The sequence below is a fragment of the Plectropomus leopardus genome, chromosome 5 (assembly GCF_008729295.1).
Source record: "Plectropomus leopardus isolate mb chromosome 5, YSFRI_Pleo_2.0, whole genome shotgun sequence".
Taxonomy (NCBI): Eukaryota; Metazoa; Chordata; class Actinopteri; order Perciformes; family Serranidae; genus Plectropomus; species Plectropomus leopardus.
In genome coordinates this window covers 37,308,154-37,335,254 of record NC_056467.1, presented here as the reverse complement: position 1 = coordinate 37,335,254, position 27,101 = coordinate 37,308,154, and the positions used below count along the sequence as shown (strand labels likewise).

At 40.8% G+C, this 27,101-nt stretch overlaps 5 protein-coding genes across 7 annotated transcripts; 3 read left to right on the top strand and 2 right to left on the bottom strand.

Annotated features, from left to right (window-relative positions):
• Positions 1 to 455: 455 nt before the first annotated feature.
• On the bottom strand, positions 456 to 17,474 carry LOC121943128 (nucleolar protein 6-like). The gene is made up of 26 exons (XM_042486548.1): positions 17,133 to 17,474; positions 15,817 to 16,026; positions 15,611 to 15,727; positions 15,194 to 15,373; positions 14,872 to 15,040; positions 14,438 to 14,572; positions 14,117 to 14,280; positions 13,886 to 14,006; positions 13,709 to 13,767; positions 13,514 to 13,615; positions 13,299 to 13,414; positions 12,771 to 12,948; positions 12,401 to 12,523; positions 12,026 to 12,174; positions 8,852 to 8,927; positions 8,257 to 8,397; positions 7,929 to 8,046; positions 7,559 to 7,713; positions 7,223 to 7,386; positions 6,792 to 6,944; positions 6,571 to 6,668; positions 6,292 to 6,416; positions 2,925 to 3,014; positions 2,598 to 2,798; positions 986 to 1,087; positions 456 to 825 (listed from the first exon to the last, which is right to left on the bottom strand). Exons 1-26 carry the CDS (start codon positions 17,169 to 17,171, stop codon positions 676 to 678), a joined length of 3,435 nt encoding a protein of 1,144 aa, XP_042342482.1. The 5' UTR covers positions 17,172 to 17,474; the 3' UTR covers positions 456 to 675.
• LOC121943149 (cocaine- and amphetamine-regulated transcript protein-like) lies at positions 5,471 to 6,176 on the top strand. The gene is made up of 3 exons (XM_042486583.1): positions 5,471 to 5,673; positions 5,779 to 5,862; positions 5,991 to 6,176. The coding sequence occupies exons 1-3, from the start codon at positions 5,527 to 5,529 to the stop codon at positions 6,096 to 6,098; spliced, it is 339 nt and encodes a 112-aa protein (XP_042342517.1). The 5' UTR covers positions 5,471 to 5,526; the 3' UTR covers positions 6,099 to 6,176.
• LOC121943134 (E3 SUMO-protein ligase ZBED1-like) lies at positions 8,939 to 11,502 on the top strand. The gene is made up of 2 exons (XM_042486562.1): positions 8,939 to 10,658; positions 10,785 to 11,502. The coding sequence occupies exons 1-2, from the start codon at positions 9,159 to 9,161 to the stop codon at positions 11,331 to 11,333; spliced, it is 2,049 nt and encodes a 682-aa protein (XP_042342496.1). The 5' UTR covers positions 8,939 to 9,158; the 3' UTR covers positions 11,334 to 11,502.
• A 1,213-nt stretch (positions 17,475 to 18,687) lies between the features above and the next one.
• Positions 18,688 to 21,681, bottom strand: LOC121943138. 3 transcript variants are annotated; one of them, XM_042486569.1, is made up of 4 exons: positions 21,619 to 21,681; positions 20,129 to 20,377; positions 19,743 to 19,949; positions 18,688 to 19,648 (listed from the first exon to the last, which is right to left on the bottom strand). In XM_042486569.1, exons 2-4 carry the CDS (start codon positions 20,351 to 20,353, stop codon positions 18,812 to 18,814), a joined length of 1,269 nt encoding a protein of 422 aa, XP_042342503.1. In that variant the 5' UTR covers positions 20,354 to 20,377; positions 21,619 to 21,681; the 3' UTR covers positions 18,688 to 18,811. The 3 variants fall into 3 exon arrangements, with proteins under 3 accessions (XP_042342503.1, XP_042342505.1, XP_042342506.1); XM_042486571.1 differs by lacking the exon at positions 21,619 to 21,681 and adding an exon at positions 21,009 to 21,026; XM_042486572.1 differs by lacking the exon at positions 21,619 to 21,681 and adding an exon at positions 21,009 to 21,026 and having other exon boundaries at positions 18,688 to 19,645.
• LOC121943143 (WD repeat-containing protein 54-like) lies at positions 21,103 to 25,910 on the top strand. Its single transcript, XM_042486577.1, has 10 exons — positions 21,103 to 21,126; positions 21,474 to 21,748; positions 22,386 to 22,448; positions 22,642 to 22,708; positions 23,970 to 24,026; positions 24,111 to 24,238; positions 24,484 to 24,584; positions 24,878 to 25,040; positions 25,270 to 25,344; positions 25,452 to 25,910. The coding sequence occupies exons 2-10, from the start codon at positions 21,524 to 21,526 to the stop codon at positions 25,581 to 25,583; spliced, it is 1,011 nt and encodes a 336-aa protein (XP_042342511.1). The 5' UTR covers positions 21,103 to 21,126; positions 21,474 to 21,523; the 3' UTR covers positions 25,584 to 25,910.
• The last annotated feature ends 1,191 nt before the right edge of the window (positions 25,911 to 27,101 follow it).

Below are 27,101 nucleotides of genomic sequence, written 5' to 3'. Positions count from 1 at the left end.
CAACTCTGAGCTGCAAGCAACTGTCCCATTGATTATTAGTTAAACGTATTTTATATGGTCAATAATGTATCAGAAAATATTCAAAAAATGACCATTACCATTCCAGGATCTTCAACTGAAGCATTCAGATTGCACCGTTTGTCCAACCTACAGTCCAAACCTAAATGTATTCAATTTACTACCAAAGAAAACAACTAATCTTCACATTTTAGAAGTTTGTTGAAAACTGACTTACACAATAAATCTACTATCAAAATTATTGCTGATATTTTTATTTTTTTATTAATCAACGAATCATTTCAGCTCTATCGTAACAGCATAACTAAACTCCAAGTTCAATTAAGATTATTTGTAAATGAATGGTCCAAGTCTGTATTATTTTGCCATCCATAATGTAATCACCAATTATATACTCATCATTTTCTTTTCACAAAGGCAAAGGAATCAAACATAAATCATAAGACTAGAGATGCATTTATTAGACATGAAACAGCTTCACCAAAACAAACATGCTACTGATCTTTAACAGCAACATTAATATTAATATTAATTAATAATATTGTGAACAAGATGTCCGAAATGCATTGATGTTGACATTGATTTGTTGATAGGTCAGGCACGAACAAAACAACAGTAATGTAATACAGTGTAATGTACCTGGTAAAAACGGTGTGTCTAAAATGACCATTTTTCAGTCCTGGCTTCCACTGATTTAATCAAGCCCTTTCCCATAATCCGGAAGTCCTCCAGTATTGCTTCGACATTGGGAACTGTACTTGCCTCCTCCCCAGCCACCTGTACACTCCGAGCAGACAGCTGCGACGTCTGAAGAAGAAAAACATCAGTTCAGAATGGTGGATGCTGATGTTGGAGTAAAAAGAGGATGGCAAAGGTGAGGGAGACACATGGTGCAACAAAGCAAGCTGTTGGCAGTCAAAAAGGCTTGTTTACATATTGATGCTTTCAGATAGAGGAAATGACTCACCTTAAAGGGCAATGGTAAGAAGGCCTTTGGCTTCCATAAAACTGCGATCACTGTTCCACCATGAGGGTCAGAGAAGAAGAGGGCCAGGTCTCCGAAGGCCTCCTGAAAATCAGTTTGGTAAGAAGATGCAGTAGAAGTCCAGGACACTAGATAACAGACTCCATTTCGTTGCCAAACTGTCCTCCACAAGCTGTTAGATTGAACAAGCTCGGTTTGATGAGCCTGGTCTAGTCATCGGCTCTTAGTCTGTCTGCTTTGACTTTTCATTAATGTTCATGTGTAGACTTGTTCATACTGTGCACAACATTAGACATGTATTGACTGCTTATCGTAGCCCACATCGCACTAATAAGGGAAGGAGTAATAAAGGAGACAGAGAGAAAGGCCCTATGGCCAGACTGCCAAAAAACGCAAGACCTTGTCTGAGAAATGTTTTTAAAGGGGCTGTATACAACATTCAGAGCATTGATATAGCAGCAAAAATCAACAACAACAATTTGCCATGTAAAAATAAAGTGGAATAATGGTGGCGTAAGTCTTTGTTGTGGTAGACAGTCTGCCAGGGGTGGTTAGTAACAGATAACAAGCAATGCACATGATTAAAAAAGTAGTTTTTCAGGAACCTGTTTCTTTTTTTTTTTAAACTATACTATACTACTACTATTCTATTCCTTACACGAGGATACTTTTGAGCCAGTAATCCACTTTTTACTTCACTACATTTGCCATTTATATCTTTCACCTCTGGCTACAGTTTTTTAAACGAAAATCTAAAAAGGACAAGAGTTATGTGATGAAGAGCTTGCTGTGCTTCCTGAAAAACAGTGTGATCTCTGCTTGTAATCAACTCTTTGACTAACATATTGAAGTTAGTCGCAGAAATGGTTGAAAAATGTGAAAATGTAGTTGGTTTTCATGTGTAATGTTCATCTTTGATGTTGTTATATGGAAAAGAGATGTGGAGAGGAAAAGGTGGAAAGTAGTAGATTGTTCATATTTAAATAGTATAGTATATATTTGTTTTATTAGCCTACCTGCTCCACCTTATTGAAAAATGTTTCATCAGGTGCTGTTTTTTTTAGTTCCTCCAACCTTAACGCTATTAGCTCTGTCAGCACTGTTTCTGTTGCTAGCACTGTTTACACCATTAGCACCGTTGGCTGGTAGCGGCCAGGCTCAGCCACGTCCATGTTTTCTGATCCTGGCTCGGACTCTGAATCGCAGATATGATTTGAATGATGCATAAGCACCTTTAACCATAAGAGTTGTGAGCAAAACAGTGTATGGAGAAGGTGAGGACCAGGGTAAATAACTGCTGAACTAAAAAAGGTTAAAGAAATGTGATCATTGTTTCTAGGAAATCTACCTGTGTTGTGAACAATGCAAGTACAGCCTAGTGCCACTGGGTATTTCTCTTTGACAGTAATTAATTTTTATGGTCAGGAAGCCGCTGGAGGCCACATAGGATATTTTCTGGGGCTGATGAGCCTTGCGCCAACTTGCATGCGCAAATCCTGCTGTACAGCTTTCCTCGCATCCTGTGTCAACAAGGCGTTAGTAACACCACACCTTCCTTTTAATCTGAAGTTTATCCCTAACAGATAAGACTCACCCTGAGCTCTGCCAAGTAGAGGGCAACGGGGTTGTAGTCGACGACAGGCAGGGGCCCTCCAGACTGGGCCACACTGCCGGTCATGAGGCCCCTGCTGAAGTTAACAGTCGGAGGGTCCACTGCTTGAGCGAGTAGGGGAACCTGCTTGGGGTTCAGGTGAATCAACACATCGTAGGCATCCAGAGGAGGGCGCATGACCACCTGCAAAAACAAATGCATCAAAACGCTGAAACATTAAATCAGAATTCCTTCAGATTGTGGACCATTTATTAAGGCAAAAGTAAATAGGAGCTTTTAAGTTTGTTTTTTTTTTTTTTTTTTACTAACCCTGACATCTTGTATTTGGCTACCGTCCATTAGCTGATGTTCCAGTAACTTCAGACTCTCCGCAGCCACCATCACCACACGCTGCAGCATCTGAAGACACACGACCAAAACAGAATACCTAATGGTTAAACATGGTAGCTTTGGACATTTCTGAGCATTCCCACTGAAAATACTGTGACATATCATATAATATATAGACCACCATTGTGGTCGAACAGCTATCAGTGAGCACTGGGATTTCCATTTCCCAGTTTCTCAGAACACATACGACATGCCCAACAATTGCAGATGCAAAAAGGCAATAACAACATGGACAACATTATGTAAAGCAATATCCAGCAATTGTTGTGTTAAAAGGAGCCGCCTAATGTATTTGTTTCAACCCATCTGATCAAAGCACACCCATATGTTTTTTGCATTAGTGCAAATATAGCTGCAACACAACACAGGTAGCATGAGGACACGCGTTAGAGTTAACTTAACGTGTGTTCTGGGCTCAACTGTATACTGGCGACGCCAACTACACACACTCTGCTGTAAATTAGTTAATCATTTATTTGTCCCATGGAATTATAGAAGGTACAACTCCAGCAAAAAGGGATCGTATCAGCTCCTTAACTTGCGCTTTGCAATTTAGTCCTTTTTTGCATTTTCTTACATTCTTGGCTGCTGCTTTTATAATTCTCCACGTTTCTGGATGGTTCTGGAAATTTATGCTTTCTGGTTGTGGAATGATTTAACTGTTCACATATTCCAACCCCAAGAAGACAGTTGTATGGTTGCTTCTCCAGAATACAGCCCCTGAATGGCGTATAGCAGTGATCCACTGCAGGAAGGGGAGGTCGTCCAGTTTGTCATTTTGACAATTTAAAATTACATAAAGCTATACCAAAAATGTACTTGAAATTCCACCGTATTGTCATTATTATACTATTATGTGCTAATTTGTAGTCTTCTATCAATTTAGGATTTTATTTAAAGGTACTTAAGCCCATTTACATCAGCATGTAACCTACAGTAATGACAGGTACCATTTCCTTCAGGTAGAACTTGTACCTCTGCTACTACTACGTTGTTTTTTTTACTGCAGTTAGGCAGATGATGCAGATTATAACCCATGTTCACTCACCAGGGAAATATAAAACTTGTACTTTGATTCAAACTAACTTGAAATCTCTATCAGGTTCAGTTATAAATCATGACATGTGCAAAACCGATTAACATTTTTGAGGTTATGAAGGTATTTTGTTGATGGAAAGGATCTTGTGTGTTCTGAGAGAAACTCCAATACTCATTCTGTTAACAGTTTCATATAATCCCAATCTGCTCCCTAGTGGTCATTCTGAGGCATTGAGAACTACAACCAAGAGAGTGAATTGGGATCATTCTTTCACCTCAGCTATTTGATTTGAGAAAACTTTTCCATTTTTTCCCTTTTTTTTCTTTAAAGAAATTTCTCCTTGAAACACAGTTTTCATGGAGATTCTGACATCCATCTGTTTTTCTTATTTGGGATTTTTTTTCGTGGAAAAGAAAAGAATGTTACAAATGCTAACACATTTGTGCAAAAATAATTGGTAGATGTGTTTTTCTTTTTCTTTTCATTTCTACAGTTGTATAATATTTTAGGATTTAAATTGCAACTATAATTTCATAATAAATATTATTTTTTAATAATTACTTTACAAAGCATTATGGTTTTTTAAAACAAATAATCACTCCACTAACACTGTTATCCAACAAATAGTGACTGATCACACCATTTATAGGCCCAAACAAGCCTTTTGCTGCTCACAGGTGCTGCAGATGGTACCTTAAAGAGGACCACATAAATCTATTTGCAGCGAATGATTAAGGCAAGCCCCCTCCATGGTCAAAATCTATTCTGTGTTTGTCAATTTCTTTTTTGGCCTCAGATTTAAGATTAAACCCTTAAAAAAACTTAATGAACTATGCAGATACAGCATTCACTTGATACCCAATAGCATTCAATGCATTGTTTTTTTGTGATATTTTATATCACTTACTGATGTTACTACACATTACAGCTTGTTTAGTGTTCACTTCCTGTAGGAGTGCCTCTGTTCCAGAGCGACTGACATTTTTTTTTTAAAATGCTTGGAGTCTCGTGTTACACACCCTCTTCAGACTTTCATTTGGGCATTCTTGATTTCTTTCAACTTTTCTTTTCAATTTCTATGTGTGCAGATGGCTCTGCAGTCTCGTGTCTTTTTATGGCGATTGGCGGGGTGTTTACCCTGTATGCTAATTAAGATTAAATGACGGGCACTTTCAATTTACGAGGACAAGGGGATTCCTCTTATATTAAAACACAGATACGAAAAATTCTGCGGTTAAGAACACAACATGAATCTGATGTAGACTTTTCTTCGGATCTTTCTCAAGAACAAATTCAAGAAAAAACTTGTAGTGGTGAATTAGGCCTCATGACGTCTGTGTAAGGACGTCACAGAGCACAAAGTTCCTGTTCTCCCCCACTGTTATAAAGGAGGATGCTGGGAGAGGCTCACTTTTAATGTTGGGTTTGTAGGGAGAGTGAGGCCGGATAACACAGGAAGCTTATCTGGGTCAGCTACGCAGCATGGGAGGCTGGTGTGTTTATCATTTCTGTACACTACTGTGTGCCACTGGACTCCTCTACAGCTACGGTCAAGTCCAAACAGAGGAATACAAATCTAAATATTTAACTTATTTCACTACGACTGAGGACAGCAATGAAAAGCAACTGGTGAGCTACACCTGATGGTCTCCCAATACTATTGTTTATTTTTTTGATAATCTGGTGGTATTCTAATGTTAAGTAAAGTAATACATAACATTTCTTTGTTTCCAGATCAATGATTTACATGGTGTTTTGGAAAGACTTCAGAACAATCATATTCCATCTCTAAGAAAAAGGCAAGGATATCTGCCTGTGGTATGTAAACCAACATCTCAGCCCATCTTTAATTATTTCAATTCCTAAAATCAGTCAGGTCAATCTGTTAAGAGCAATATGTTTGTTATCTTTTCATCTTGATTTAATTTGGTGTCATATCTTTGCAGTGTGATCCAGGAGACCAGTGTGCACTAAGGAAAGGCTCCAGGATCGGGAAACTATGTGACTGCTTTCTGCCGCGAACATGCAACTCCTTTCTGCACCGCTGTTTGTGATTCTCTCTGTGTTAAAAAAGACTTATAAGCTTGTGATCCATTTGATTTCCCAGTTCCCAAGTATTCAAATTTGTGTTTTTTCCCCTGTTACTGACCATTTGTAATATTTAATAATTCTTCAATTCAGCATTGAGAGCTGATCTATTAAATGTGTTGTTGTGTGAGTTGTGTACTTGTGTTTGTGTCCACTGACCTGTACACTAGGTGCTCGCTTAGTCCACATAGATTGTTTTCTGTCCTTAGGCGTAGCTATAAACATGACGGGCAGAGACTCCCTGGAGGCCATGAAGTCATTCTTGATCTCTGTGTAGTCGGCAGCTGCACGTGACACAGAAATGAACAATTAAACTTGGTGTTGAAACAGCGACCAATACGAGCGGGTTCTTAAAGCATGTCCGGTTTGTATATAGAACGAGGCTGGGGGGGGGATTTGTTTGTGTGTGACAGACGGAAAAGGTGTGTGTGTGCTTGCCTGCAAGCTGGTTGTTGAGGTTAACTACCAGCGGGTTGTTCCTCCAGTCAAAGGAAGAAAGCAGATGAAGGAAACGAAGGAAGCCAGCCTGTGGAGAACTGAGGAAGACACAAAGTCATTCACATGACCTACTGAACGAAAAAAAGGAAGTAACAAAAAATAATTCCACAAATGAAACTGATGAGGAGGACAGATTATTAAAATATCGAAGCGGTAGTTACCCGGGAGGAGTAAAGGGTGCAGGCTGCAGGAAAAGCGACGCCACCAGCAGGTCTGCTGTGTCCTCTGTGATGTCTTCACTGAAGAGCTGAGCCCCAAGCCAGCGTTTGGCTAGGCGACACACTGCCCCAAAACATGGGTGCTGCTGCTGGAGCCTGCCAACAACAGGATGAGATGTATAAGATGGAGCCAATATGAGGAAATGGTGCATGCAGGGTAAACCAAATAATGAAGAATCGGGAAAGAAACAAAAATATGGGGACAGAAAGGAGGTAAACTAGGACAAGGTTAAAGAAAGTGAAAACATATAAGCAAAAATAACTGCTTTATTGTTTACAACAGCAACATGCAGGGTTGAAAAGACTGGGGGAACCAGAAGGAGCCCTACATCCCTAATTCCTGACCCTACCTTTTGTTATTGTTTTAATTTTACCCGTGCAATGTGCTGGTGAGTAGAGGCTTGTGAACGGTGGCCATCTCCAGAGCCTGAGCCTCCTCGTTGTCTCTTACGACCAGCAGACCCTCTGCATTAACACTCTCCCTCAGCACCTGAGGCTCACGATGGTATGCCACCTGGATGCGGAACAGCAAACCATCCTGGATGCATAAAAAAAGGGGGTAAAAAGCATAAATGAACAGAATACTGTGATTAAAGTAAAACACTGTGCCAAACTTGCTGGGACATACCACAAACTTATAATTAGATTCCACAGAAACCACATTCCAGTTTACAGACAAGTGTGGGACCTGTACAAACTCAAAAAAATACCTTCCAGACATCTAGGTGTGTGGGGCACGGCCTGCACGTATAATTATGGTGCTTCTTCAGTAACTCTCCCAGGCGGATGTGGAAGGCAGTTCGGATGTGGCGGATGGCGAGGCGGTCATGAGGCCATTTTCCGCTCCCCTCCATGTGACAGATCACTGTAAGATCAAGGTTACCAATTTGTTCGTTAAGAGTACGAACTGCTAAATGTCTGTGACTAACCAGGTACATTACAGAAACCAAGGAAGTTATGTTTCAGTCAAAAACATTTTCTCCTGCAGACGGTAAAGAAATTAAGTTTAGATGTAGTTTGCGACATATTTAACAAGAGTTAACAGCTTCTAAAGTAGCTGCTGGTGGATGAAACGCTGACCTGTGATAGGGGTGATATAAGCAGGGCAGGGTTTGTCCTGCTTTGGTACCAATGATCTTGAAGTCTTTTCTCTGTCAAAGAAGGAAAAGTCCAGCTTCAGTGGCGAAGGGGGAAAGACCTGCAAGACACAGATTACATGTTAGAAGTGTCATAAAGTCAAATTCACAATTTACAATAACCTCAGCTATTAACAACTTTGCAAAACTTCTCTGAACTTGAGTTGTATTTGCTGTGGTGTTTAAAATAATGCAAATTACTGACATATTATGACCACTACTTACCACTGCACTAACAAGAGCAGTTCCCTGTTAAGATCTAGATGTTTTACCTGTGTGTATCTGAGCGCAGGGTGGGCTCCTTGCACTGCTGTGATTGACAGAGGCAGACCCTCCAGCCTCCAAAGTTTTCTACTCAAGTCATCGTAGGACTGAACCACCAGTAAGCTCTCCTCCTCTCCAGTACTAGACAACTGAAGAGCAAAATACATGTCAAACAAATGCTGTACATACCATGGATGTATTATAGGTACATACACATAACCATATTTATTTAGTGATGAATCAGTAACACTGACTACCACCTCTGTCGGCCTGCATCATTTTTTTGATTGAACAGCAACCAATAATATAAACATTACAACATCTCAGGAAATAAACAACATAATAGAAAAGCATTGCACAGTTAACACAAGATATACTCCAACAGGAACACAAAAAAGCACAAGTTTAATAAAAAAAGCAACAACTTTACAATGTTAAATCAAAAGAGAGCAGGATTTTCATACAATATCCATCACATAAAACATAAAAAAGACGCTATTTTATTTGTTTTCAATGAATCTCATCGACTTTATTTTGATTTTTCTAAGATTTTTTGTTTAAAAAAGAAATTAAAAAATTCAATCTTAACGATTTGACATTTACCTCACTTCCCGTTTTAATGACGTCATCCACCATCGCCCCCACATATCGCATACAGGATTCGGGGATATCTGCATGCCTGATGGACAATAAATGCATTATTTTCTGTTTAAGAAAGAAGCATCAGCAGACTGATACCTACACCCACATCACTGTCGTATTCTGTAAGGGCATATGCACAAATGACGCGGCTCGCAAATCGGCTTTTTATGACCCATTTTAGCGATGGCACTTGACGCTAACCGCTAACATTAGCTAGCTCGCTAACGTAAATAACATTTCCAGACGCTAGTTAGCTCCACGAAACAAAATGAAGCGCACGGGGAGGAGACGAAGCTCTGTGTGGGACTGCTTTGAACAAGTGGGGAACTTCGTCCGCTGCATGAAATGTGACGCTACGTTGAAGTACTGCGGCGGAGCCACCAGCTCCATGATGAACCACATGAGCAGGCACCATCCGTCCACTGCGCCCATAGACGAGGATGAGAAACCGGTGATTTGCACCGTTCAGTGCATGGAGGAGGAGAGCGCCGCTAATTCAGACGTCATGCAGGTTGCCATCATGCCACCTAATTTAAATATGACTGCCAACCCCCCTGAGCGGGACTATGGAGAGAGGAAGCGCCTGAAGCGGAGCTCTGTGTGGGACATTTTCATCAAAGTGGACGACGAGGTGCACTGCACGATGTGCGACACAAAGCTGAAATACAGGAGCAGCACCACCAGCATGATGTACCACATCAAAAACAAGCACCCGGACACCATGCCCAATGATGGGGTGTCGCTGGCAACACATGCAGAGGTGACTGAGCTCATCTCCAGGATGATAGAGAAGGACATGCTTCCCATCAGCGTGGTGACTGGTGATGGTTTTCGTGAGCTGCTTACACACACTGTGCATAATTATAAAATGCCATCTCCTGGTGATATAGCACGCCTTGTTGAGGGCCATTTTCATGAGAAGGTGGAGGAGCTTGTGCTGCAGCTGAGCAGAGTGGAGAAAGTGGCTCTCACTGCTGACTTCTGGACAGCCCTCCCATACCAGAGGTACATCACAGTTTTCTGCTCATTCATAACAGAGGACTGGCAGGGGAGGTCAGCTGTGCTGCAGACACACAAGCTATCATCAGACGGCCACCTTACTACTGACAGTGTCACAGAGCGGCTTCTCAGCACTGTGCAGTCCTGGGGTATTGCTGGGAAAGTGACGGCATGTGTTCATAACAACACACAGAACATCCTGTCGACACATGCGTGTGCCCGTGTCACCTGGGACTATGCAACTTGCTTTGCCACCACATTGCAGCTAGCAGTGAGTGATGGGCTGAGTGAGGATCTAGTCCGCATCATCGTCGCTGCAGGGAAACTAGTTAAGCACTTCAATCACAACTTGCTGGCAAGTGAGGCCTTGGAGCAGAAGCAAGTTCAGATGTGCCTGCCACAGCACAAGCTCATCCAGTCGAGCAAAGCTAGATGGGACACAATCTGTGATATGTTTGAACGGTTACTTGAACAGCGGTGGGCAATTAAAGCGGTGCTCTCTGATCGCACAATCACCAACAGACAGGAGGCCCAGATCCTTGAGATCGAAGACGATTGCTGGCAAATCATTGAGAATTTCACACCTGTGCTGGCAACGCTGAAATGGGCAACGACGGTCATATCTGCGGAAACTGAAGTGTCCATTTCAAACATCTACCCAATCACGTTCAGCCTCATTCAGACCCACCTTGTGCCAAAGGAGAATGACGTTGAGCAAGTCTCTGAGTTCAAGCTGAAAGTTCAGAAATCACTTAGAAATCACATGGAGGTAGGCAAAAAGTAATCAATTTGCGCTTTCATGCAAATATATTTGTTACCTGCTGATGCTGATTGAGTTAAATAATCTGCATTCCCTTATCATGATTCTTTAAAAATGTATTTTCACTGTTCGCAGGTTGACTCTAATGATCTCGCCTCCAAACCAGCTCTTATTGCCTCGATGCTGGACCCTCGACACAAACACCTCAGCTTCCTGACCCCAACAGGGAGGCTGGCCGCAAAGGTTAAACTGCATGAACTGGTTTCAAAATTAGATGTGATCACAACTACTGTGGGCGCAAAGGATGAACAGCAGGAGATCCTGGTCACACCTGACATCAGCCAGGTGACTATGCCCTCACAACTGAGAAGCGACACCAAAAACACTATGATGCTGCTTCTAGGTGACAACTACAGCTCATCCTATGCCACGGACTCGGAAGCTCAGGTAGATTACTACTTGAGAGACATTGCTCCCTCACTGGACATAAACCCGCTTGACTGGTGGAGGGTAAATGGACCGAGATTTCCCAAACTGGCCACTCTGGCGAGACACTATTTATGTATACCTGGAGTATCACTACCGTCTTTATTGTCCGAGGCTGGACAAACTTTTGCAACGATGCGTACAAGACTGAACCCAGAGCATGTCGACATGATGATCTTCGTTAACAGAAATGCGTAACTTGCATGACCAAACATGATGGAGAAGTGCACTGATTTCCTATACCAATTATAAGGTTACTGTAAGGTGCTAGGGGGCAAGTTAGGTATAGACATTACAGGAGAGAAGATGGGGAAGATGGCAGGTACTCTTAACTGTTGGTATGTTGTAAATGCTGGTGCGAATAAGGCTACAAAATTCTTTTTTTTTTTTCTGTCAATGAAAACTTTTCCCTCAACAGTGACTGTGAGCTGCAGTCAAATACCTAACTATAACTTACCTATAAATTAAGTTCCCATCATTAAAACACAGTGATTTGTCTCATCACCTCTCTGGATGTGACCCTCCTGGCTTTAAAAAGGGGACACTTAGCCAATGGGGACATTAAGTCAGAAATATCTGAGTAAATGTCACTGCAAATCCTTCTCATTCTGCATCAAACATCAGACATACCCAACCATCTAATAGGCTGCTAACAGTTTAACCTTTACCTTAACACAGGTATTTCATCTACAAATCAGAGTTAAACTCACCAGTAAAATTTGAAACACTGAAGAAGTAATATCACTAGTCTGTTCTTTTGTTAGCATGACAGTATATTGGATATTTGTATTATCAACACAGCAAGAAATTTGCTGACCAAACTAATTAACTGTATTATTGTGATTGTCTGTTGTGTCTGTTAATGTGCTACGCAAAGATAAAATACATACAGCTGTAGCAGGTGTGCAATGATCTGTCTGGGGACCAGTCGTTTTTGGCACATGCTCTCTCCCTCCCACAGCACAGCCTCGGTGATGGCGCCGTCCTGGAAGCGACGCAGCTCGGAGCGAGAACCCCACAACTGACGAAACTCAGCTGTCTGGCAGAAGAACACTGCTGTGGTTAATATTGAATTGTAACGCAAGCATGGTAACATATACGATAAAAAAAAGTCTACAAAACAAACAGTTTAATAAAACAAGCATAAATTCTAAATTGTCATGCAACATGTTTGTGGCTTTGGCATGCAAGACAAAAAGCCTTTTAAAAGGTGCAAAAATAAAACACTACACACACGAGCAGAAAGGAGAGACAGGTGAGGTTACCTTGGGGCTGTCTGCAGGGGGGCCTCTTTCCAAGACAGACGCTGCAAGCTCCGGCCGTAGGAGCAAACCGAAGGAGAGAGGAGGTTGAGCTTTGTGTTTTGGGGCCTCGCTCTCTACAGACCACTGTGATGAAACAAACATGATTTAAAGGGATTTAAAGATTGCACATCAGTTTAGATGTGTGTTTATTTTTGACTCACTCCTTTGTAAGACACTTTTGAACTGTGCTGATTCAGAAACATGTACATCAGTAGTAGTATTAGTGCTGATTCAACCTGGGTTTAGACTTATTGTAAAGTTAGGCACAAAGTCAGTGTGTACCTTCTGCCAAAGACAGATCTTAAGCCAGATCGAACCAAATATGCCTCACCTCAGGGTCAGGAGAAAGGGAGTGGGTGAGGAGGTGGATCCTTTGGCCCAATCCTCGTTGAAGCAGCGTCAGAATAAAAGGGAGCGCAGTGTGGACGTAATTTCCACTGTGGTCCATCAGCTCACTGAGGAGATTCAGTTTCTTACAACTGGACTGAAGCTTCACCAGCTCACATAACCTGTGTTTAAAATGAAAAACAGAAGAGCTTATAGGAAGAAAAACGGGAAGACAACGTAAAAGAATTCTGCTCTGAAATGAAAACCAACTCTTTTGATGTAAAGTGAGGTGCAGGATGTCCGGACCAGCACCCTATTTACTGCCCGACCTTTAGGACTCTGACAATGACTTTGTATGAGAGGGTGTCTAAACTGTCTTTAGCCAGAACTTGTAAAGCAGAAGTTAACACATGCCTTAGACAAATGATATGTGCTGCAGAGGAGACGCAATACAAAGCTGCATATGAAGTACATAAAAGAGGGACTGGATGGAAATAGTTTGCACTGCATTAGCTGATAAATTGAACCATACTGGAATACGTGGTCGCTTGTCCTTATCATGGGTTTGGGGGTCATGAGGAGGCTGTGGAACCCATCCATCGTGGGGTCGTCCCAGAACTGCATCGACACAGATGCCTCGTGCTGCAGCTGAGAACCAATTAAAAAATTGTCAAAAATCTATTGCTTAATCTCACCAGTGTAAAAACGATCTAGTTTGAACACACATTTTGTTTTTGCAAAACCTACCTGTTTGTAGGTACAAGCAGTCATGTCAGCACACATGTTGAGATGTCCTGAAGGGTCGACAAATACCACTTGAAAAGCATCGTGGAACTCCGCAAGAGATGGCTGCAGGGTAAAGATCGAAAATAAAGTTGATTACAATTCTAATAACACAAAATGTGTGTGAATAAACTACGTGTACAGGTTTAGATGACTCACAGCTGTAGAGTCAGGCTCTTTGGCGAGGCTTATCCCATTCACTGTCAGGTCTGTAGATGCTGAGTGTGCAAGTTGCAAGATACTTAGAACAGAGATATGTACGACTACCTTATATCACATTGTGTTTCATGTTACCATTTATTCAAATCTGCTCTGATGGATTTTAAATGTTCTTACCAAGGAAGTTTAAGGTGTTTCGGAGCAGCTGATAGGCTGTCATGGAGTTACTGATTCTGTGAGTGGTCAGCAGGTAAGCCAACAGCATTGAAGCCAGGAATCCATTAAAACAGCCAGTGCCCTGTAAGACATGAAAGAAACCCAGATGGTGATGTGATAAACTGTGTCAGAAGATTAATAAATACAAAGATAGAAGTACAACAATTAAGAGAGCCATCTCAAGCCTCCTACCTGGTCGAGCTCTCTTTGACGAAGCCAGACTTTGAGCAGAGCCACCCCATCAGCAAAAGCCGAGCACTGGGAGCTGACAGCGGAGAGGAACTGGAGGTGAGCCCTAGGCAGTAAATCCCCCAGAACAGAGCTGTTGTAATGCGGAGTGGGAGGCTCACTGCTCTCTGCAACAAACAGACAAGAAAATAAATTGGTCTTGATTAAAGTGATGTTTCAATTGTACTGCGACTGAGAAACAATATGATCCCAAATATACATATTGATAGGATAACTGTGATGCACAATATTTGTAGAACCAGCCCTATAAATGAACAATCCTACCAGACTGGGAGGTCTGCAATCCGGTGTACCACTCTGTGCGGATATTATTCCTCTGTGGATGGAATCGGCTGGGCTTGAAGAATCCAGGAGGTGGACAGGCATGAACACGTATGGTGAAGTTGCAGGATTCTTTACCTGAAAGATGAGACGCAACAAATCACATATAACCCAAAACTAAAGCTAAGTTTTAAATATTATGGTGAAAATACATGTGTTCTGGAAGTACTGAGCATGCGACATACTGCAGATGTTTTGATGTAGTTAAAAGCATTCCCCTATGGCTTTAATTCATCAGGAATTTTCAGGTTTTTTGGGGGGATTTTTCATTCACCAAAGGCATGCAGAAAAACTTTTTTCCCTCCACAGCAAGTGTTGACTAATTGACATAGAAATAATCGTTTAGGGGGTAAAGTGTTCCTTTGAAAGTTCAATACCTGGAGGGGTCAGCAGCAGAACAGGTCGGAGTCTGTTGCCATGGAGACAGGAATAACGCATGGGTCCAATGTCAGAGCAGGATGCGAGATGTTGGGCCAGGCCAGCCAGGTAGAGAGCCCTTTTCCTCGGGTATCTCTGGTTCACGACGTCCTTTGGGTGGAGGACATTCTAACAAAGCAGGGATCAGCAGCCAGAAGTTACCAGTATTTCTTAGAATCGAATGACTATTGTGTTGTCATACTGCGTTCAGTACATGACTAAGCATATTGCTCTCAATGCTGCAATTAATGTATTGACATTAAAAAGAGGAGAGTGAGTTACAGCTGGAATTGTGACAGCCAGGTCCACCATGATGCGTGGTTTGGTGCAGGTGCCCAGGGGGTAGCTGCCAACCAGATCCACAGAAGCAGGAGGTGCCATGTGGAACTTGCCCTTTGTTGTTTTGGGTACCAGGAGGAAAGGGACTTTAACTGTACCAGACAGCCATGACAGGTCACTTGCCTGAACACAGAGAGAGATTGAGTAAAAAAAATATGGTTATAGGTTTATGTGTGTGAATTTTGAGCCTAATGAATGGAATTGAGTCTCTACGCCCAATCAAGAAGTGTGTCCTACTAAGGAAGTCTTGTTCGGATCGGAAGGATCAGTATTGAGCCTGATCAACAATTTTTTTTAATAGATCAGGACTGGTTATTTTGAGCATGAGCCCCTATTTCCTACAATTACAGTAGTACATACGTCGGCCTCTGGTGACTCAGGTACACTCTGGAGCAGCTTGGTGACTGTCTGAATGAAGGAATCGATTTGCCGTTTCCTCCGCTCACTCAGGACAACCTCTTTCAGCAGCTCCTCCATCTGTTATTGGTGATAAATTATGGACATTTATTCGGAGTGTGCAAAAGGTTGTGTGGTTATTGTTTACATTAGACAACAAGAGGTCTCACCTGCATTTTGAGCAGGCTGCAGTGAAACAGGCTTTCCGCTTCTTTCAGCTGGTTGAGCTCCTCTGCTGTAGGAGGTCTGTAAAGATCACTTCTGGACAGCTTCACTGGATGATAGACCACCTCCTCCCCTCCAGCCTCCTCAGGTTTGCTCCTTTTGGCTTTAACAGGAGCATCATTTTCCTCCTGCTCGTGGCTCTCTGAGAGAATCATCTGTGAAATAACAACACGTGTATTGGCAGCAATGTTTAGAAGCTCAGTTTGATTCAACTTTTTGTTGTTTTTTTTCCCCTCCAAATTATGTTCATCAGCTTTGTTGTTCATTTTGAACAAACAGAACAAACAACAAACCCCATCCCTTCGGTCCCATATAACAAATATTTCTTGGTATGAGGATAAACTTAGACTAACATGTTATCAAATATAATTAAGCAAATAGTTATGGGTAAACGTAAAAAATAAATTAAAAAAAAGTAAATAATTATAATGAATAAACATTAATAATACATTAATTTAAATAAATAATAACAAGATAACATAAAGATATATAAATAACTACTTGTACATCAGTGCCTACATACATACCATAATACATTAAAACCAAAAATCACACAAACATAATTCCTTGACTAATTAAAAATAAGGAAAGTGCAAAACAGTTATAATCCTGTTCTCTCTTCCTACTAGTAGCCATTTTTCTCCAGCTGTGTAAATTACAAGCTTCCTTTTGGGTGATGGTGGTTGAACCCATTTGTCTAAAAGCAGGCATATACACACGGCCATTCAGAAAATGTAAGAAAGGTGTCCGCATTTCATAAAAACCATCAGTTTTGCCTGTTACTATACAAGTCGTATTTTTCTAATGCCAGGCTGCAAGACATCAGGTTTGTGACGGCCTTTCCACCTTAACGCAATTACACGTTAGGATTGTAGCAGGCAAAATTGACTGATTTACTAAAAGATCTGTAGAATATATGTGTAAGAAAGACACTTTGACTTCGACCCTGTCATTCATTTCCACTGAGAAATCAGAATAATCAGGATATAATTTAAAAACTGAGCTAACTAAATAGCATTGTGTTATCGTGCCGTTAAATCTGGCGTTTGTCCAACGTTGGATAATAAGTATTACTGACCGTAGCCCAGCTGTTACACATTTAATTTATCTTAATCAGACACTGCACAAGAAGCAAAGTTGTAGTTGCCAAATTGTAGGCGAAGCATGCATGCAACAACGTTGAACCACATTACTGTCCCGTGTGTTAACGAAGCGGTAGCCTCCAATCAGCTAAAAACACGATAAATATCGTCAGTCTTACCTCTGTGGGGTCCTCAGACACCGTCTGCTTCTTCTTCATGTCTGATCTACCTTCCGCGTGATTGTAATCCCGATATTTTGAAAGTTTTAATCAACACTGCTTTCCCATTATTGCGCTTTCACATGTGCAAAGGGTCAGTTAAACTTGCTACCGACAAAACTTTTCCCGATTGGTGTAGAAGCGGCGGAGATGAATGGTGATTGGCTCGCTGCACGTCGAGCGTCCAGCCAGTTTTCAGCATGTTAGGTTGCATGAGCACGCTCCCGTGCGATTGCTGTTGGAGAGCCACTGCAGCGTCAGGGAAAAGGCTCTTACATTTTAATGCATTTAGTGGTTAAAAAAGAAAACTCATGCAGTGACTACACTTTAATATAGTCTGTGTGTATTATACACAGTGGTTCTTCTGCTATTTACATAAATTACACATTAAATAGGCCTTTACAAACTGTAATCACTGCTTGAAATGTTATTTTGCTGCATTACAATTGTTTTTACACTGCGTCCCACATAAACTATACGTGAATAAATGTCAGATTTAGATCTCTGTCATGTGACAATGTGACACTTTTATTTTGAAGGGTAAAATGGTCTGTTGCCTAAAAAAATGCAGTTAAACCACAAAACTTGAGTGAAAAACGCGAGCATCTATATCCCATATTGATTGACTTTGACCACAACACTGGATACCAGCTCAACAAAAGTCAGGTCATAACTATGCCACTTTACTTTTATCTACTTGCACAATTCTGACAACCCCTGACCCTGTCAGTGCTCCTTGCTGTTTTGTACTTCCCTCTTTGCAGGTGTCTTGCAGGAAGAGATGGTCATCAGCTTGATCAGTTCCACCTGGGCAAGCTGGGCTTAAGTTATTAAGACTGGCCCCTCATTCTGTCTCTCTCTCTGCATCACCATATACCATTTTGGTTTGGTTGCCTTATTTGTTTTGCATTTATAAAACCATACATACATTGCACATTACAAACACCACTGATATACAGACTGCAGATTCATTTACCATCCCTTTGTTGCTAAGTTTCAAACAAAAATATTGTCTAAATTGTTGTAATCTTGTGTGATCTCCTTCTTCGTCCAGCTCACTGAGCCTGGGCTGTGACACAGTATAGTGTGACCTTTTATTAAAAGTCACAGCTGTTTACTTCCTGTCAACGCTACAGTAACATTACCTTCCCCTCCAACGTTAGCGATATAGGTGCATTTTCACTTTTATGTTAGTAAATGCTACTTTACTTTCCCCAGTTAGCTCTGCGCACACTGTAATAACCTTTCATATTTGAATATTCTGTTACTGATCATTTTGATCATCACCTCAATCACAGGGAGCTGCTCCAGCTGCAACTGGCACATTCTGCAGCACACAGCATAATTCCATACACCAATTCAATTTCAGTAACCACTATTATTGGGATATATCATTTGCCTTTTCTTGTATTTTTGTCTCATGCTATTTTGGTGTGTCTGATAATTGGATACATTACAATTTTGTCAATTTTTTGTCTATACCACAAAAAGCACGATATAAACAGAAAGCACGGGGATCTGAAAGTGTTTTAATAGATTATGAGGCCCCATCTTGTAAAATGGCCATGTGTTAACATATAGCTCATTCTGCTCTAAATACAACCACAGACATGTGCGGTCCTTAAATTGTACAAACTCTTCTAGCTCTTGGATTGAAAGAATGGGGTGACCTGAGGTGGTGGACCTGCAGTAACTTGATCCACGGAGAACAGCGGCACAGCTGCATCACTTTGTATCTGCTTCAGATTGATAGATTTTGTTAGAGGGTTACATTTCAGAGGGCTCATTTCAACTGCCTGGGGATCCAGGAGAGACACACCCTTGGCCAACTCCATCGTGTCCAGCCTCAGAGGCCCAGAGGACACAATCCTTTCCTTGCTATGTCTAGGAGAAGACAATTTCTTCAGCCAGACATCTGCCTCATTTCTCCCCTGAAACTTTACCGGCTGATCTTTGGAGCTGGTTAGTTGCTTCAGTGAGGTTACTGTCCACTCAGCTTGCTGCTTGTTAAATTTATCTAGTTTGGAAAGTCCACTTGGTTTCTTGGAGTTGGGTTTTGCGTAGTTGTTATCCACAATGTCGTACTGAGGAAAGATGCAGTGTCGAGGCAGGCAGGAGTGATCAAGCTTTGGTAAGCCTTGGTAGTTCTCACGCTGATATGATGATCCTGCTTTATGGTTATAAACAGAATGTGTCCGATCTTTACCTTCCACCTCATTATTTTTTTCTTCTGAACAGGGCTGGGGAGGCAGTAATTTGCTTGGAACAGGCTTGAAATGTACATTAACGCGGCGCTTTTTCTTTAGATCAGTTTTTGGTAGTCGGGGAGGACTAGGAACTTGAAAGCACTGGTAACTGACAGGCCTCCTGGGACTTGTTCCCTTTTCAGATTGCTTTGGAGAGCTGTTTCTTTGGGCTATAACATGACATTGCTGGTTGACTTGTGGCTCTGTTTTCACTGGAACATCAGCCCCCTGCTGGGTAGAAATAGAATTTAGATTTAGCTGAGCTGTAGAAATGGATACAGATAATCTCTGGGTTGAAATTTGAAGAGAGTACTGTAGTGCGTACCTGTCTTGAGATGGAGTGAGGTCGAGGGGGAGCATTTACAACAGGTACACATCCTTGAACCCAGGGGTCAGAAATTGCTGGCAGAGGCTCAGAGTCTTCTGTTTTAGATATTTCATCTGTTGCTTCTCCTTCATCTGGGCACAAGATTTGCTGTTCTATAGTCTGTGTGAGGTAGCTCTTGGCCCAGGATGCAGAGAAAGGTGCTATCTTAAGGACAAACACAATCAACATGATGGATGTTATATGTACAAACACTATGTGTGGTTAAAATTGGTTACAGGAAGAAAAATAGATGCACTGGTCTCTCCATGAGTGTCAATCAGTAACATTATGTTCAAATTTCAGTGAAATCAAAACAGAAAGCTTATGTGCCTTTTTAGTTTTACCTGTCTTTCAATGTACACTTTAAAACAGCCCTCCATGACCATGCTCAGCAGGTCCTCCATGATCTCCCCCACTGCCTCATCTGCATCCTCTTGGATCAACATGTCCCTCCACTGGGCTTGAGTTAAGCGACCAGGTACAATATCTTCCACTTCCAGGTCCTGTGTTGGAGGTGTAGTCACTTGGACAGACGACGCACGTCTTTGCTTGGTTGCAGAGCGGGGCATCTTGGTTTAGAGGCAGATGTGAAGCTTGATAGAAAAAACAAAACATTTTGATTGTAAGATTATATATTATGATATATGATATATAAAATGAGAGAAAAATGTCCAGAAAACTATATTTAAAATAGACATTATAATAATAATGCATTTATATTTTATGTAGTCTTTTAATTGCGTATTTAAAATTATGATACAGAAAGAAAAGGGGCTACAGCTATTTTTCTCAGGTTTCAAAGGTTTGACTTAGTAATTTTAGTGCAGTGTATGCATAACATTTTCCACTTGACGTAACGTTAGGTTACTTATTTTTGTGAGATGTAAAATCCCAACCTTCCAGTTCATATCATCATTAAACAGCATTTTAATAAAATGTCATGTTAGACATGTCGACCATATTCATAGGATATTGTTTATTTTATTTTAATTAAAACGAGTCTTATAGTCTATTAACAAGCGAGCTAAAGTTAATTTTGTCAGTTAGTTAACGTTTGATAGATACACATTACTTGGTGTAACTGTGTATACATGTATATATCATTTCACTTTAGATAAGTTCATTGTAGGTAAACGGTTAACATTCGACAGCAACACTACCGTGTACAGGCTGCTTCTTAACAATAATCAATTATATAAGATATTTAACTGTTTACAACCTTACCACACACTCCTCTTTGTGCCCTTTTTTGTGTAGTCTATGGTTGCTCAGCAACCGAGGGCGCAATGATGACGTATTACGTAGAGGCGGCGTTGTCTCTATGGCTGCGGACGACGCGGAGGTAATCCTGTTGCTAACAAGAGCTAGAAAATGCTTATTTAACATTGACTTTATAAGTAATGATCGATTGTGACAGCGTCACTGGCTGCAGGACCTATCGTTGTGTAATCTGAAGCAATATTTCATGCGATTTGTCACAGAAAAGTAACGTCGGGCTCTTTTATTTACGCTGCAATTGGCTTCTCGCTAACATACCTGGGTTAGCTTGCTGCTAATGCTAAGCACCTAGCGTTGCCAATTGCTGTCAAATGATGGACGCCCATGCGATTTCTTAATGAAGTTGCCAGTCCTATTTATCCAGACTGTAATTGCTGTTAGTGATATCTTCTTCTTTTATATTGTTACCAGATAGCCCACCGTCGTTTAAACAAACTGCGCTGCAAACAGAAGACAGCTCGATGTATCACAAAGAGAAGAGCATCCAGATCAAAAACAGCGCCTCGGCGCTGTACAACAACCTCGGCGTGCTACGCATCGCCCCCCGGCGCCTCACCTACTTCACAGTGGTCCATGCTAACGTGGTCAACATGGTCAGCGCGTCCTGGGACGGTCTCAACTATTCCCACCGTCAGCTGCAGTCCAAGGAGCCCAATGTCGTCACAAGCACATCGTTAATCATGCAGGTCAGGCCACAGAGCGACTTGAGCGCCTTGTTCTTGACATCTCCCTTTGCTGTTGTACACAGTGAGCAGCAGGTGGGACAGTGAGTCAGTGTGGTTTTTGAGGAACTTATACACGTCTCAACTCCCAACATTGACTTTGATTTGAGAATGTATGTATTCAGATCAGATAAACACTGTAGGAATCGATGGTTCTACATAGCGTCCCAGTTTTAGGGGACAGAAAATACAAACGTATCAATTGTCTTTGTGCATTTAGTATCAGTGCCCTGCTGTAATATCAAAAATTTGGGGGACTATATGAATAAAAAATGCTGCAAATCCTGCTCTGTTCCCCAATATGGATGCAAACGCCCTCAAACACTTTTAATTCAATTTAATTCAGTTTAATTCAATTCAAAACTTTATTAAGGACTCAGCTCATAGAGAAATCCATAAAACAAGATAATATCAACACAGTAAAATGAAAAGGGGATATGTTGAATGCAAGCACATAGTCACTGTTTAATTTCCAGTCCGGTGCACTTGAGTGCATCTCTAAACAAAGAAAAAAAGACCACTATATGTATACTATATCATACTGCATATGCTTTTGGCTATGACATAAAAATAAACGAAATCCTGTGTTTTCTTGTAACAGGCTGCATTTTGTCCTCTGCCTTCTCGTGATCTGCTGGTGGTGACCTCACAGAAAGGCATCCAGGTGAGTTTTTGTGTGTTTCTGCTCTTCTCTGCTGTCATTGGGAGTCACTACATTTGGGTGAGGCACTGCTACTTGTGAACTTATAGTCGGTGGCGTTTTATATTTGTGTCATGTTTTTTATATATGACCCCAAACAAATGTATTAATGTGTGTTTTTGCAGCCTTTTACTTTCATATAAATCCATTGTTTTAGATGTATGAATCTGATGGCTCCATCATGGTGTACTGGCATGCACTGGATACTCCGGAAACAGCCACAGGTAAACTTACATATAAACTATAGATTTTCTATACCTATATTTGCCTCTGTGCACACTATTTTTTCTCGCTCTTAACAACGCTTTAATTATTGTAACTGCATGTTTCTTTGTTTTATTTTAATGCACTTTGTGAAGCTGCGGTATGAAGTGTGAATTGAAGGGGCGATGAGAATCATGGGCTATTGTTTGTCCGAGGAGTATGATTGTTCTGTGGTTCAAGTCTGAGAGGTTAGGTGTAGGGGAGTGGATGATTTTGGAGGCAGTGTGTGTAATCCAGTGACAGACTGTGCTGCTGCAACAGAGCATGCGCCATAAATGTTTATTATTATTATTATTAGTAGTAATAGTTATAATTAGTAGTAGTAGTAGTAGTAGTAGTAGTAGTAGTAGTATCAGTAGTTATAGTAGTAGTAGTAGTAGTAGTATCATTATTATCATAGGCACTAAAAGATTGACCTGTTAAGTTATTTGCATGAAAACCATAAAGATAGAGATTATATGATGCAATACAATAACATATAATTTGGTGAAATATGATACAATAGAATATGACACAAGTATACTTTGCTGTTCCTGGAAATGTTTCAGTGTAGTTTAATCCATCCTCATAATGCAAACATAATTAAGAACATCAGTAGGAGGACTTGATTATTATAATGAAATGAACAATTTTCAATGAATGAATGAATCAATCAATCAATCATTTATTTGTCATCCACACCTACACTGTTGTATCCACACAATCACAAATGGCAGTGAAGACACTGTACACATGAACAAGTTGTTTCTGCTTTGTTTGGTTTGCACTTAGGGACTTCAGCTTTTATACTGAGATGATTGATCAATCAACACCACTTTCAGGTTTATAACAAAAACAAGTCACACTGTGAGGTGAAGGCAACAATAAAACTTCAGCTACAATAGGTATCAGCTGTTGGCATGTGAGAGAGGGCCTATTTACAGGTCATTCCTCTGTCCTTCCCCTCTCTGCCTGAGACTTGCTGAGTTGATTGAAGATAAGCTTCAGCTGGTTCTCCCCATGATTGCTGCATGTGGCAGGGGACATACTGATCAGCCACCACAATCCCCCGCTGGCATCTGTTTCTACAGGGCTGTTGTTCCTTGCTCTGGCTCCATCTCCTGGTGTCTGTTGATCCAAGGGGTGGTGAAACACCACATGTTCTTATTATGTTTGTGCAGTCATACATGTCACCAAATGTATTTTTATACCAAATACCCACAAAACGTATCTGTGTCTCAGCTCAGGCCGTGTTTGCTCGTGGGATATCGGCAGTGATGGAGAGTTATATATGTGTGGGTAAGTGCTAAGTGAAATATCTATACTGGTATTCAAAAGACAGGACAAAACTTAATAGGCCACCATCTCTTTCCCTTTCTTTAGGCGTTTCATCTGGTGCAATTCTAGTGTTTGATGTTCCCAGTAAAGGCAGTAATATTACCCTGTCTGAGGTCCTGGAGGAACACAAGGAGTCCATCACTGACATTGCTTCAGAGTGCTCTGGCAGCCAGGTATAACGTTTGTGTGTGTGTGTGTGTGTGTGTGTGTGTGTGTGTGTGTGTGTGTGTTTGTGTGTTTGTGCTTGTTTATTGTCTGCATTCTGCCTATGTGAACCTTTGTTGATGTGAGATATTTGCTTTACCTTTTCCAATAATGACAGACATACATAAATAAATTACGACTTTATGCAATACTTCGAGGAACTAAAACCAGTTCCATAATCCCTTCCACTCTGTTGTGGTCTCTCTCCCTTCAGGAGTGCATAGCTGATCTGGTCAGTGCAGATGATGGGGGCAATCTGTGTGTGTGGAAGTCAGGGGAGGAATTTCAGCTACTCAACAACATCCCTGGCTTTGAGTAAGACGTTGATTGCATTTTAGTTTTGTCATGTTTGGTATGCAATGTGGTCTCAAATAAAGTGACCTGCACTAAAACTCCATCATCATCACTCCTCTTCTGCTCTTACTTTCCTCTCTATCTCTCTCCCTTTTCCAAGCATTGTTGCACTTATCGACATCTACATTATGTTCTTTTCCACTGTCCTTGTTTTTTTTCTTCCTTTTCCCTCATCGCTCTAATCTGATTCCCATTATCTTTTTTCCCTTAATTTCCCGATGGCAATCATCCTCCATCTTCCTCTCTGCCCTTAGTATGAGCTGCTCATCTGTCAAGCTGTGGAAAGGTACAGTGGTGGCAGGTTACGGCACAGGCCAGATTCGTCTTTATGAGGCAGTGACGGGAATCCTGCATGCTGAGGTTAACGCCCATGCTCGCTGGATATACTCACTAGACATTGCTCCTTTTTCTGGGCTGGTAAGCTGAGTAAACGTAATGAGTCAAAGAAAAAAAATTATTTTATTTGCATTTATTATTTAAAATGGCAAACAGAAAACAATAGGAATCGATTCATACATTTTCTACTTTAGCACAATAACTACTTAAATTGTTAAGTTTATTTAGCTCAAAGCATGTTTGAGAAGTTTTTGGTTATTTTTATTACATTTTACTTATGTCATGCGTCTTGATTTTACTTCTGCTTTAGCTTTTGTCTGCTGCTGAGGACTCTCTAGTCAGGGTGTGGCACCTGACGCTGACCCCAGAGACCAACACTGTTGAGGTAACTGGTCTTAAATCAGAACACAGCACAATGTACCCTTGGGTTTAATTCATATTAGGTAAGATTATATACGACCCTGATGGCATGTTTTCCTCATTTGCTTTTAGGTTGCCCATTTGCACAATGAGTGTGTGACAGATACACAGATCTGTGGCGCCAAGTTCTGTGACGGTGATGGTTATGCCTTTGCAGTGACAGGCTATGATCTGAGTGAGATTATCCGTTACACCCAAACGTAGGACTTCGCTCTAATTGAAGCTAAGGATATGAATATGAACTTGGCAAATTTGATTGTGGAAGGATAACAAGAGGGAACACAGAAAAGAGATTATTTAATATAATCTTGTGTCATGGCATTTCTGTCTCTATGTCTACAAGGGTAAAAGGAGATTAGCATATTACAAGATAATGCAAAAGTAATGTGTTAAAGTTTCTGTAAATATTTCAAGTACAACCCTTTACATGTATGTGAATGTAGCTTTAAAAAGTAATAAAATAGTCTATTATTGTTACAAAGATAATTATTGTTTGAAGCAACTGTACCAGTAAACATTTTTGTAGAGAAAGCTCTTGTGTGTGGATTTTAATTTTGCACTTTACAAATGGACCAATAGATGGAGCCGTGGGTCAAATGTTCTTGAACAGGACACTAACAGTGTAGTGCAAAGAGATTTCAGTGGAGGACAGGGTGAAGCTGCACAAAAGGTTACTAACTGAAGACTGACTATTTCAGAAACTCCACATTGTGATTGGATATGGTTTGCAGACCACAAGACACTCATGCCAACCAGTTATTATGATCTGAAAGGGAGTTCATAAACATGTTCTTTTCATTGTATTAGCTTATTTCTTGAAGTCCTCCTTTGCATCATCTTGCTCATGTCCACAAGTCTAACATTACAGACTTTAGTTTATAGTTAGATATTTATTTTTATGTATTTTGTTTTTATTACAATTGCTTTTATAGTTTAAGACATATACATCTGAGGTAAATGTGTTTTTTTCCCCAACTGTTTCTTTGATGTCTATGATGTACTTGTTATCCATGCTTATTGGTTATGCTTCTTTTCAGTTTAAAGGCATTTCAATGTGGTAAATAGAGCAGTTTGTTGTAGTTACAGTGAACTAAACTAGAAAATTACACAAAACAACAAAAAAGGCCTTTATTAAAACAAATGACGCCTTATATCATTGACCATTTTTTCAAAATTACTTTCCAAAATTAGCGCAAAACAAAACATTACAAAAGACGAAAGAGATTTTGAATCAACGATCTGTCAAGAGGAGCTGATGAAGCTCTGTCTGAAAACAAATCTTGCCAACTCAGCTGTAAATTTTTCTCCATGACAGGTCACATGATGTTTTTTTAAGGTCAGATCAGGCAACCAGGTATCATTGTAATCTCGCCCACTTTATCGTGCAAACATCAGAAGAATCAGGTCAGCGAGGAATTGTATGCTGTTTGTCAGTTTAGGGCTAAGCGTGTGTTAAATCCCATGAGTTCTAGTCTTTTCTGGTTTGCAGTCAACACTGGTCACATAACATCAACTGACAAGACTGTTTTGAACCCACACACAAGGCAGATTATGTAACACAAATTTAGTAGGTACCAATTTAAAAGTCATGTTAATGTTGATGGCTACCTCAATTGTTACGCACAAACATGCACCACAGTGACACGAACACATTTCTTCATGGAATCAATAATTTTCAGTATGTCATGTTGTGTCATGCTTCCCAGCTGCCTCGGGTGGGGT

Bases quoted from the DNA above. Each gene is read 5' to 3' on its own strand.
- LOC121943149 (XM_042486583.1), top strand. From the start codon at position 5,527: ATGGGAGGCTGGTGTGTTTATCATTTCTGTACACTACTGTGTGCCACT. The intron at 5,674-5,778 runs GTGAGCTACACC...CTTTGTTTCCAG, and splicing joins ACAGCAATGAAAAGCAACTG to ATCAATGATTTACATGGTGT. The intron at 5,863-5,990 runs GTATGTAAACCA...ATATCTTTGCAG, and splicing joins GGCAAGGATATCTGCCTGTG to TGTGATCCAGGAGACCAGTG.
- LOC121943134 (XM_042486562.1), top strand. From the start codon at position 9,159: ATGAAGCGCACGGGGAGGAGACGAAGCTCTGTGTGGGACTGCTTTGAA. The intron at 10,659-10,784 runs GTAGGCAAAAAG...CACTGTTCGCAG, and splicing joins CACTTAGAAATCACATGGAG to GTTGACTCTAATGATCTCGC.
- LOC121943128 (XM_042486548.1), bottom strand. From the start codon at position 17,171: ATGAAGAAGAAGCAGACGGTGTCTGAGGACCCCACAGAG. The intron at 14,573-14,871 runs GTATTGAACTTT...CTCATCTTTCAG, and splicing joins TCTGCTGCTGACCCCTCCAG to GTAAAGAATCCTGCAACTTC. The intron at 826-985 runs GTGAGTCATTTC...TTTCTTCTTCAG, and splicing joins TCTTACCATTGCCCTTTAAG to ACGTCGCAGCTGTCTGCTCG.
- LOC121943138 (XM_042486569.1), bottom strand. From the start codon at position 20,353: ATGCCCCGCTCTGCAACCAAGCAAAGACGTGCGTCGTCTGTCCAAGTG. The intron at 19,950-20,128 runs GTAAAACTAAAA...TTTGTCCTTAAG, and splicing joins AAGTGTACATTGAAAGACAG to ATAGCACCTTTCTCTGCATC. The intron at 19,649-19,742 runs GTACGCACTACA...ATTTCTACCCAG, and splicing joins CTCACTCCATCTCAAGACAG to CAGGGGGCTGATGTTCCAGT.
- LOC121943143 (XM_042486577.1), top strand. From the start codon at position 21,524: ATGTATCACAAAGAGAAGAGCATCCAGATCAAAAACAGCGCCTCGGCG. The intron at 21,749-22,385 runs GTCAGGCCACAG...TTCTTGTAACAG, and splicing joins GCACATCGTTAATCATGCAG to GCTGCATTTTGTCCTCTGCC. The intron at 24,239-24,483 runs GTATAACGTTTG...CTCTCCCTTCAG, and splicing joins CAGAGTGCTCTGGCAGCCAG to GAGTGCATAGCTGATCTGGT.